This window comes from Dermochelys coriacea, chromosome 7 (genome assembly GCF_009764565.3).
Source record: "Dermochelys coriacea isolate rDerCor1 chromosome 7, rDerCor1.pri.v4, whole genome shotgun sequence".
Classification (NCBI taxonomy): domain Eukaryota; kingdom Metazoa; phylum Chordata; order Testudines; family Dermochelyidae; genus Dermochelys; species Dermochelys coriacea.
The window spans coordinates 97,182,137-97,194,381 of NC_050074.1; the positions used below are offsets into that span (position 1 = coordinate 97,182,137).

A 12,245-nucleotide genomic window follows, 5' to 3' on the forward strand; every position below is an offset into this window, starting at 1 on the left:
AATTGAATATATTGATAGGGAATTAACGAATTAAGAATATATAGGTATATGCCAAAATGTATTATTTGAAATTTGACCCCAATATTTTGCATCAAATTAGTAGGGAAGTAATATTTTAAAACCCGACTTCAAAATTATACAGTTATCACATGATCATCAGTATTCGAAAGGATATGGTGTATAATATGACCAAAGAGCTAAAAAAACAAACAAATAAAAAAAAAGACACAGAGTAGAGTGGATTTGATAGACAAGAAATTGGTAAATTTAACTTCTTCAGCATGCAGAATCTTCCTTCCAAGGAAATTGTTTTATAAATCTGGCCTATGGTATCTATGAGTAAACATGGACCTCATAACAAAAAAGGTTAGTACGCAGAATTTTTATTTCAATGTACTAGTTAAGTCATTAGTTACACATTTTTAAAAAACATAATCAGCTACAGACTTATTTATTTAGATATTTAATAGGGTGTTTCTTTGCTAGAAGACAAAAAGATATTTTTAAATACTCCAAAACATGCCCCCAAATAGAGCAGAAAATAGGAATAAGACCTATTTAGAAGAAAAAAAGATTAAAAGAATCCAAGTACAGTACATGGTTTTATGTCCTTTGCCCTAAATCCTTATGTTATTATTGCTTGGTGGCATACTCAAGTTCCCCAAGGACAGAAATGTTGATATGAACACAATTTGCAGGGTAATTCAATTGGAATTAATACTTACAAGCGCTTCAGTTCTGAAAGTCCTTGGAAGGTTCCAGGCTCAATAGTGCTAATCAAGTTATTCTTCAGATCTCTAGAGGTAATAGGAGAGGCAATTAATTAGCACTTTACCTAGAATACTATTCTCATACATGAACAGAAGAACAAAAAAGATAACATACTAAGGCTTATCCTAAGCTTTATTTGGTTTAACCCAAAACAAGAATGCATGTATTTTAGATAGCAAAACTGAAAAATATTACCAAGCTCACAGTTTGGAAATCAATGGGGAGATTTTGCAATAAAAAGAGTTGGTTAAGATTGGGGGAAAACATATGTGGCTATGTGCCCTTTGTTTTAAATTATTTTTAAAAAATTTCCCTAAACAAATTTGCCAGCTTTACCAGCCTACGGAAAAATGCATTAGTCAACAGAACATTTTAAAGTGTGTGAAACAATTAGATCAACCTATTGGTTTGCTTATTCACTGTGCTGTGCCCTTTTACACTCAAAATATTCTTCCTTCCCAACTACAGAAAGCAAAGCAACTGGCATTTGGTATACTGTGCAGATAGATCAGCACAGTGCATTGGCACACATACATATTTGGCAGACAGGTGTACTTGGTAACTATCCAGGGGATCAGATGTTGTAGAGATAAAGAATATTTTACTAGCATTAGTAACCTCATCTGCTACTGGCACAGTACTTGAGGCAAAAAGAAAAGGAGTACCCGTGGCACCTTAGAGACTAACAAATTTATTAGAGCATAAGCTTTCGTGAGCTACAGCTCACTTCATCGGATGCATTGACTCTGCTCTCAATTCAATCTCTACTGAGATTTACTATGAGATTTTCTGTTGCTCTCCAGGATTCGGACTCTGAAGTGCGTTTTGGGAGTAATTAGAAAGGCAAGCATAGGGGATATCTGCTGTAAATTCTTGTAGACTCTTGGTGTTCATCTTTTAAACAGTTTGAAACTCATAGTGGAGGGCTGGCATTCAATAGTATTAGTGATGTTTTTCTCAGGACAAGTCTACACTACAACGCTACATCGGTGCAGCTGCGCCGTGGTAGGATGTCTGGTGAAGATGCACTACGCCGATGGTAGAGCACTCTCCTGTCAGCAGAACTACTCCACCTCCACAAGAAGCAGAAGCTATGTCAGCAGGAGAGCATCTCCCACCAACAAAGCGCCGCTGTGGACAGCGTGAAACTTGCGTCGCTTGGGGGCAGCGGGAGCTTTCATACCCCGGAGTGACATAAGTGATATTGATTTAGGCTGTAGTTTAGGCCTGCCCTCAGATTGGCGAAACATTCTACAATGGATGCACTGCTTCTGGGAGTACCACAGGGCAGTTATATCAGCACCAGTATGAGTCACCCTAGCTATGGCTTTCTATTTTATTGCAAATACAATGCGTATCAAGTGATATCCTGGTCCAATTGAAGTCAACAGGAGTTTTGCCATTGACTTTAATAGGGCCGGATTTCTCTCACAATATTTATTTCTAATATTTTCAAATAAGATCCACACATGAGAAACCAACCTTTTGTATCTTTTGCTAGCTATGTAGGTGGACCTTTACATTCACTGGTTCAGTAAGGTGCTGTGTATTAATGCTGCTTAGATTTAATGCTGGTAGCCTATTAATGCTCTGTCTCCCTTATATTCCTCAGTCACCTGTTGACTGAAAGCTCACTTCACATAACCACCCCCCACTTCCATTAAGAAGGAGATCTTGACCGCTTACAGACAAGGAGTTCCAGTAACTTCTACGTTTGTGAACATTTGAATTTTTCCTACCGACTTGACGCAAAAACTGTTTATATGGTTATCGTTATGCAGTAAAGAGCAAAGCTATCAGGCAAACAGTAGTAATATTCGAACCTTACTGGAAGAGACTGAAGGAGGAGTGAATGCCTCACAGCATTTCTGCTATTCATCCCTCATTTCAGCCTATTTAGGTAGTCACTTGTTGAAGTTATAAATATAAACCTGAGTCAGGATAATCATACTGTGATTATTACTGCAGCTAATAAAAAAAGCCTAGTCAGCTCAAAGATTCTGCAACAGCTCAATCTACAAACGCACATAAGCAAGAACTGAATACTCCGATATTCACATTTACTCCAATATTCATACTATCAAAGATTCTGTTAACCATAGTTCATTTTCATCATTTATTTTATGTATTGATGATTTATTTATATGCACATAGCAATAATGTGACAAGACCCAGATCTACCTACAAATAAATGTGAAAATAATGTGAAAACCCAGACCTTTAAAAATTAGTATAAACTGGTATTGCTTATGTTTAATCCAATATGAAAAAAACAGCATGTTATTAAGTTATTTAACTTAATGTGATTTGTGGTTAAATTGCACTGTATATGGAGTGATTTGTAATATTTTAAAATAAACCATTCATAGTGTATTTCCCCCTGGCTTCTACCACAGAGATCATGTATTATAAAAATCAACTACTCTATTGTTCTTAAATCAGCTTTTGTTCTTTATGTCAACATGTTCGACAGGGGTGGGGCTTTCATAATGAAGACTCATAGTTTTTCATCTTGTGACATCATTAGAACAAATCACATAAGAAAGCTGAGAAGGGAGCTGCATTTTTAAAGCTGAGCTAAAATCCTTTTACATGAAATATAGGTAGTGCAAGGAGTCCATGTTTACTTAATCCCTATAATTAAATACTTAATCTAAAAAAGTGAAGATTTAAGAAGAAAAAGTAATATATTTGCAAATTTTTCTCCTTGCCACCCCAGATATTGCAAGTATAAGTTTTATTTTATTTTATTTTTTAAAAAATTATTTCAGTTGCTATTCTCCAGCCCTAATTTTCACCAATATCAGACATACATTGATCATTGTCTTATACAAAACATAACTCAGAGTAAGTTAAATTTATTTTAACAAAAATAAATTGAACATTACGATGACATGTTGGCAAATATTAATATGTTTCAATTAAGCCAATATTGATATAACTTTTTAATAAATATGCATGAATGCACAAATATGCACATGTGCACATCCAACATTAGAGGTTTATTGCATTTTCATATATTTGGGCATGGTCCAGCATCCCATTTCCTTGGATCATAATTACTCCTTATGCATACTCTCTTGCTGGCTGCTAGGTAGGCAGGAAGCAAGCATCAGGCCCAGAGGCCTTCCCTTCTCCAGTATGGTCACTCTGCAGGAAGTGAATGTGCTAGGGGTTGACTGAGGAAGGGAGAGCATCAGTGCCCCCTTTCCTCCATTTTGGAATCCCAAGAACCTGGGAAAGTTGGCCACTGACAGGTTGAATAGAAGAGCTGCAGGTGGCAAACAGAAAAGTGGGGAAAGCAATTGAGCTGCAGGACAAAGTGGAGCAGCCAGAAAGGGGCAAAGGGCTTGAGAGAGGAAACTTGATGGTGATTCTGAGACATAAGGGGACAGGAAAAAAGGGAACTGAGATAAAGGGACAAAGAGGGGAAGAGATATGAAATTCAGAGAAAGAAAGAGACAGTGACTCTGCTTCACAGTGGACAAGAGGTGCTACCTCTCAAGTTGCACAGAGTGGATAACAGACTCATTATCTATCCCTAAAGATGCACATTTTATTGCAGGCTTTTTATGGGCCCAAAATAGACATGTCCTATGGTCAATTTCCGCATAAAGGTCAATGACTTAACCATAAATCTAAACTATCTTCTCATGCTTGGAGGTCATCTCTCTTCAAGTTTGTAGCTGGACAGTCTAACTGCCATGACCATTGTTGCATGGACCTGTAGTAGTCCTCCTCTCATTCTCTCAGTCACAGTAGTTTGCCAAAAGTGTGCAGCAGACGAAGTGGGATGGAAGGATAATGAAAGGCAGTCACTAATTACAACAGTGACAGGAGAAATACATAGGCACAGACTTGACTTGAGAAAGACTTGCGCGGATTCTGATCAACTGCAGCACAGTCCTCCTCTTGCTCAAAGTGTACGTGAAACCACATAGCAGATGACTGAGAATTTGTGGGACATGGTGTCATCATTACACTACTGATACTCTACTCTCCATCTCTTTGTTATCAAAGCAAGAAAATGGCAGTGTCTGGATTGCTCAATGTCTGGTACAGATAGGAACTTGGATGAAAGCATTTGTAGCTGGGCAAGATACAGGTGATGTTTATTAGTAAGGGGACACACCCTCAGGAATCAGCAAAGGCTGTGATCTCATCTTCTATTTTTTGTCAAGGTGGTTTGCAGACTAGGGATAAAATGGATTCATCTGCTGTCCTAGGACTACAAGAAAGCAGCAGTGGCCAGAAGTGCCATCTTTCACCTTCACTTGACCAAGAAGTTGTGAATTTTTCTTTTAGATAAGAACCTCACTATTTATATAGAAAGAGTGGTGTGTGTGTACACACACACACACACACACACACACACACACATATATATATTCCTCCAGACTAGCCTATTGCAATGCATTTGTAGATCTCTTGAATAGTGTCCCAGGCCTTTCAGAAAACATACTTGAGCCTTTGGTTAAGGTTAACCAGCAGAGTTTATTTTCTTTTGGTGATCCTGGGTTATTCACCCTATATATACTTCAACCACAACTGAATTCCCTTAACTCTCCAAAATCCAAAATAAACCTTGCAGCCTACTGAACTCTGTCTACAAACAACATCAGGAGTTAGCCTTCTCCAGTCAAGACAATTGAAAAATACCTCAGCTACTTACAGATGTAACCTTTTGTCTGCTTAGTATGTTCAGTCTATACCATCACAGCACTCTATATGGAGATAAATTTGAAGACCACTTGTCAGCTTCATCTCGTGCAGACGTCCACGTTTAGACAGGTTAAACTAACAAGAACACATTACAACAATAATTCATATCCTTCATTGGTTGCCAATTAATTTCAATGTGAAATTCAAGTTGTTGATTATAGTCTGTAAAACCATAAATGATATACAAATTTGATAACTTTCTGAGGAGATCCTCTCTCATAGTTAACAAATCTAAAAGAATCAGAATGGAGAGAACATTGTTGATGGGTGCATTTTAATGTATGTCAAATTGGAAAAGTAGACACCAGGTTTTAGACTTATTGAAATTTGCTGTGTATTTGCCCATGGAAAATCTCTTCTATTTCTAGGTAACCTGTAAAAGCCCATAGGAAAAAGAAGCATGATCCTGAACTATCATCTGCATAAATTAAAAAGCACAGCCTAGTGTTAGTAAAAAACAGACCATTTCCAGGAAAACTGTCTATCAATTGGATGGCCAAGCAAGGCTATCTGTTCTCCTTATTTTAGAAATTATACTAGAATTTGGTAGGTCATTTTAGTGATGGCTTTTCCCAGAAAACTGTAGATATACTATCCACAGTCCTGGCACCATATCGGTAAGTATGTTCTTCTTGTGATTATTCCATAATGTGTCAGTACACTGTTAACTTCATCTTTTCCTATCTAGCACCCACTCTAGACTACAATACTGTCAAAATAAATGTGAAAATTACCACAATTGCATACCATCTATATTTCTTATTTCTGCAGTAGGAATGCTACTTGATTATTATTACTTCCTTACCTTTAACTGGTATTTTTGTTTCAAACAGAATGACTTTTGCCAAAATATTAAGTATAGGCCTGTCATTTTCTAATTTAGCTAAAGCAGCTGGTTACATTGAAGCTTTAAAGTAAGTATCAACTTTCACTGAGTTAAATAAAGAAACCAGGCTAATTTGGTTGTATGTTTACACTTCCTCCCAAGAAGATATTCCTGAGGTTTGGCAAAAGGATTGATCCTAAACATGCCAAGCAACAGCCCAGGCTGGACCACACACACGCACACATATACTCTGTGCAAGCAATTTTGGCATCAGCAAAGCGTAGGAAAGGAGGAAAAAGACCTACCACCATAGGGTGACCCAGTTAAAGTGACCAAAAATTGCATTTTATAACTACAGTTATGGTTTTATGATAGTGAATTTTAACTTCTAAGTTGCTGTTCTTAGTCTAAATGATGTGTCATTTGTGGTGTGGGTGTATACATCCGGTGGCACGACCTGAAAATAAATCAAAACTAAACTGCTATTACAATTACAGATACACGAAGCTACATGAAGTCCACGCTAGTTGTAATAATTGAAATGTTTATACCAAGGTTGTACAGTTGTAAAAATATTACTACAATATTTATTGGAAAGTCATATCTTGCATCATTTTATATTACTGTTGTTAGAGGTACTTATGGTGTGGTACCATGATCTTGACTAAATACGAATGGGAAAAATAATAACAGGGTGGAGTTACTTAGTAGGAATTGCCTTGTCATAACAGAAAACATTTTCTAAGATGATCACTTTTCATCAGATGGCTACAGAGACCCAGACCGAAGGTGAGTTGGCAAATCTATGTGAAGACATTTCAGGAGGATCTGACCATATTACGCCTGGCTCGAGCCAACAATTCAGTGCCCACCTTTCCTTTCATTGGGTGGATATTGTGAAGCATACTCTCACCTCCCACTGTACAGCTATTTTTATTAATAACTGCACAGTATTACATACATAACCATACATATTTGAGAGAGAGAGGGAGGAATAGTGTATAAGCTAACTCTCTATTAACCAAAATAACAGAGTTAACACCCTCAACAATACAGCAGACAATGCTTCTCTGAAACTCTTGGGGTTTGCATTTTTTGGAAGGGGGGTGGGGTTTGTAGATTAAGTATGTTTACACCACCTTTCAGAAAAGTCAAGGTTGCACTGAATGTAAATGTCAAGAGATAAGAATACATCCCTGCTTATCTTAAGAATCCCCCCCAAGAGATATTTCTATTTACCAGATATCAGATAGACAGTAGTTGCTTCTTTGGAGCCACTACAGTGTTTTGGGTTAAAATTCATTCACTTTTAAATGTTTACGTCTTCTTTGTTTAATTTTCTTTATTAAATAATTAAAAATTGTAGAACGTCACACACACGAATCTTATGTTTCAATTCATGATACTTACTAGCAGGGCTACCTATGCCAATAGACCTGAGGACAGGAGCAAAAAAACCCCACAACCTCCCACCTCTACAAAATGCTAGGAATTGTCAGCAGTTCCTACCCTGCCACTTTCAATTGCTATGAGATTAAAACACCAAAGTCTCTCACATAGACTGAACCTATTGTGCTGCAATAACTAGGCAGCAAGTTGCAATTTAGAGACAAGTTTAAAAATATTAAATAAAGAGCATCAACATATAGCTGAAACAAAACAGAATTTGATGCATTATGGAATGCTTTGAATATGAAAACTACTAAAGCATTTTTAATGTAATTACTTTTAATGATAATAGCGCAGTGACTGTTATAATACCTTGTTACTGAAAACTATCTCCCACAGCCCATTTAGATTTTTTTTTTAAATTGTAGGAGCGTTATGTTGGCCAAGACGTATGGGTTCTTCTTTGACCTCTACAGAAAGTGCAGTGGGATGTTTCACTTTCACATCTGCTGCCATCAGAGTTACCACAGTTATCACATTTCTTATGAAGAACAATACCTCCAACAGTGTAATAATTCCCAGCATACTTTGCAGTGCTATTGTTTGGTATGACCTTAATTCCTGGCAGGGCTCTGAATTTAAACTTCTAGTCCAGATGTGAAAGTGCAACTTAGCCACATTAACACATTGTTAATTTTGAAGTAAACTTTTGTTAGACTCTCTTTTTTGCTTCGTAGTATAAATAATCAAAATGTAAGTGTATGGAATGGTGTTTTCGTCTGTGCATTCCATGTACTCAGAGAAAATCTAGGCTAATTATTTGGCATGGGTGATTGTCCAATGTTTCCTCTGCTATTGTCCCATCTTACTTGCTCTAACTTACTCTTGCAAGTGCTGGTCACATTAACATTGCCTGATGCACTCAAGTTTCCAGCACTGTTTGTACATATTTGTTCATTGTCATTGTTTTCATGATAAGCCCAGCATTCCCTTCTATCTTGTGATCTACCGACCTTGTTCTTTGCTTATATTCCTACTCACAAACCTGATGGTCTATTCACCAGCACCAAATAACCAAAAGGAATTAATTTCACGTGTATAATTTACACAAAAACAGCCGCATGTGAGTGCTACATACCACACAGTGCTCAACCTAAAGATATTTAAAGAAATGGAATCAGAACTGTAGTTAAAACAACACTACCATACTTGGTAAGTAAAGATAGTTGTCCTAAATGTTGGGGGGGGGGATTGTTTAAATATATTTTGGAAGATTGCACTTTCACTAATTTGGAATTTTTTTAAATATTAATTTATAGCATGCTGGCTTCATAGAGTGACTTTGAGCAGGTACAAATTCTAATCTAAGTTTAAACATGATGCCAACCAATGAGAAATTGGAGTGCGGATGCACAGAAATTAGAATCTGTCAATCACAGTTGGAGTTTAACTTAGGTTTGGTGTTTTATTACTGTATATAAATAAATATAGGGAAAGTCATCGTGGCTGCAGCTAATCTGAAGCAGAAAACCCAAGCTGAGCACTACATACAGCTTTGAGTTCATATATCCCCATGGGATAGACACGGTAGTATATTGTTAAAAATGAAAAAAAAATGAATATACTCCAGATTGTTACTAATTAACAAGCAAATTGTAAGTGCAGATATTTATTCTTTTAGAAAGCTTTCCTCTCATTCAACTCCAACATACTGAGATCTCCAAGAACACAAATTCTGCTCCTGTTACCTAATATACAAACCATAGTTTTAAACACATCCCTGCATACACTAAAATGTCCCCTACATAAATTAACATATGTAGTATCCCACCTTTGAATTACAAGATTCTTCTGAGCCCCATCTGGTCCATTCCAGAGGCAATGAATGGAGAACTACTGCACTGCATGGAGAAATCAGTCTGAAAGCAAAGGCAACAGCCACTCTGGCTGCTGACATAAGCCTTGTCTTCACTACAAAATGCATAAACACAGTTGTGATTGATCGTGTTAACTGAACACAGTTTAACCATCAGTGTAAACTTGGATAAATCATCTTCAGCACAGATCAGCCAATTGTGATTAAACTCTGATCTCAGCAGAACTTAATCATGGTTAGCCATATGCTTTGTGCTGGTCTACACTGACTGCTAAACTGTGTTCAGTTAGGCTGACCTTTCACAACAGTACTCAAACACAGTAACATTTTGTAGATTAGACAAGAGCACAGAAGTTGCTGGCAGAAAAGGGTGATAGAGAGAGTAGTATACAAGGGAGCTTGGGGCAGGAGCTGAACTGTCATATTTCAGAGAAGAGAAAGTAGGTGAAGCAAAAGCTTCTGCAGGGCATGAATCCAGGAGTCATGTCCAGAAATTATATCAAATAACAAGACTATTTTGAATTAGGAAGCTGACATTCCTATAAGGATTCCAATGACTATATAAACCACTCAAGCTTTCTTCTCATGGTTTGTGGAGTGACTAGAACTCCTTGATGAAATCATAGCCTCATCGCGCATAGTTACCTGTTAAAAATAAAACTTATAAACATCTTATTGAAATGGAGCTTTTCTGTTAAAACTTATGATAATAACACATGAATGCACCTATTAACATCTCAACCTTTACCAATTTTTACATTATTTGAGGCTGACCCAGAAGTCACAGGCTAGCAATAAATACAATCTCCAACCAGGCAAAAGAATCATTTTATCCTTCCTACACAGAATTAATGAGGTAGTAGCCAAGCATCTGACAGATGTTTAGGTTTTCCTCATGAACTTATTTAACCTTTCATTTTCTAACCACACAATTCCTTCTCCGCAAACAGAACAGCCACATATTATTAATTTACTTCCCCTAGGTCTTTTCCTCACTATCTGTTAAAGACCAGCAATGAAAAGACACAGAATAGATGAGAACAGGGGATACATACCAGGGTCAGCTAAGGTCTGTGAATCAGTGGCTTTAATTGTTGCAAAAGATACTGCCACATGTGGCTGGAGGTAATAACTAAGAGAATCAGCTGGGGGTCGAGAATTAGTGCTACAGGGAATCAGTAGGAATGAATGGATGGAGGCAATGAATGCCAAGGGAGGCGTACAGAATGGAGGAGCTTAGCCTACACCAATGCGTGGGTGATGCATTGGAAACAGGATTTTGAGCACTAGATATCAGCACCGTACTGATATACAGTGAGATGTCCTACATGCTAAATCCTGTTCTCTGCTGATCACCACTGCTGATGGCTGCTTGTCTGTCCATAACTGGTTCTCCATGGCCCACAGATTCATTACAAGCAGCTTTTAGAGAACCACACTGCATTCATCAGGCATCTTTTCCTCTACAGCCCTGCACATGCTGTCTCCACATCTACCTGTGGCTAGACATGCACAGCAGCCTTCCAGCAGTCTAGCTATTTCCATGGAGACACTGATGAGCATGAAGAGTTTGGCAGCTGAAAGTAGCCTGAGGCTTCTTTAATTTGTGCACCCATTGGGACCCCTCTGAGCATGTATGTCCAGGGGGTAATTCTGTGTGTGGACTAGGTTTCCTTAGACATGCTTGATCCTTTTTGTAACTGGCTAACTCACACATCTGCTTTCTGGGCACAAATTCAGAGCACAATAGTAGCAAATGAACAAGCTGCCTGCAGAGAAGATGGGAAAATGTACGCCTGACCTTTAAAAAAAAATCTGATAGAAAATGATACTTTCACATTTATATGCTGCTTTGTGTCCCAGGGCCACCGGTACTCACTGCACCCTAAGCATATAGAACAAATGAAATATAAAATAAAGACTGTGAAAATGAAATACAATATAATAATTGCTATTTGTGTGGCAGATTTCAGGTCTGTTATCGGAATGGTTATTCTCTGTTCTAACAATGCATTTATTTATTTATTTATTTATTTATTTACAAAGTTCCAACATTATCAATATAATATTCTCAGAGATCAAATTCCAGTCACTCTTCTGAAGTTACCAGTTAACAACAGAAATATACACTTTTGATACAGTATATTAAATATCTCATGCCTGTATTTCAGAAGTATATTTAAATTAAATTTCTATAATAAATTAGAGAAGTGGTATTTTCACACTGAATTAACAAATACACAGGGTAAGTGAGCATGCACTTTGTTTAATAATTTGAGAACTATAATAAATGAATTATTGAAACATGGACATAATATTTTAAAGGGAAACACATGCTTGATTCTTACTTTTGTTCTGCTGTGGAAGATTATCCCAGACTGAAATTGAAGAACACACACAATAAGTCATTACATTTAATTTAGAACATTGTAAACTATGTCGCTTACAGTGGATAAAAAGTCAGACTGGGCTATACTAAAAATGGGAGAAATTCAGCCCTCAAGTGTGTGTGTCTGCACAAAAATCCAAATATTTGAGACCAGATTTGAGCCCAAAATGAATGAATTTACTATTCTGTATAAATTTGATAATGAATCTATCTTCCTAGACATTTTTAGGTTACTCTAAAAACACCTTAAAGCGGATCTTAAAAACTTCTAA

At 37.1% G+C, this 12,245-nt stretch overlaps 1 protein-coding gene across 1 annotated transcript in view; it reads right to left on the minus strand.

The window, feature by feature from the left end:
- The window catches only part of ADGRA1 (adhesion G protein-coupled receptor A1), a 474,014-nt gene that overhangs the window by 276,899 nt on the left and 184,870 nt on the right, over window positions 1-12,245 (minus strand). The window contains exon 3 of the mRNA XM_038411116.2: window positions 726-797. Within this exon, the coding sequence (XP_038267044.1) occupies window positions 726-797 (72 nt within the window). The remainder of the gene's footprint in view (window positions 1-725; window positions 798-12,245) is intronic.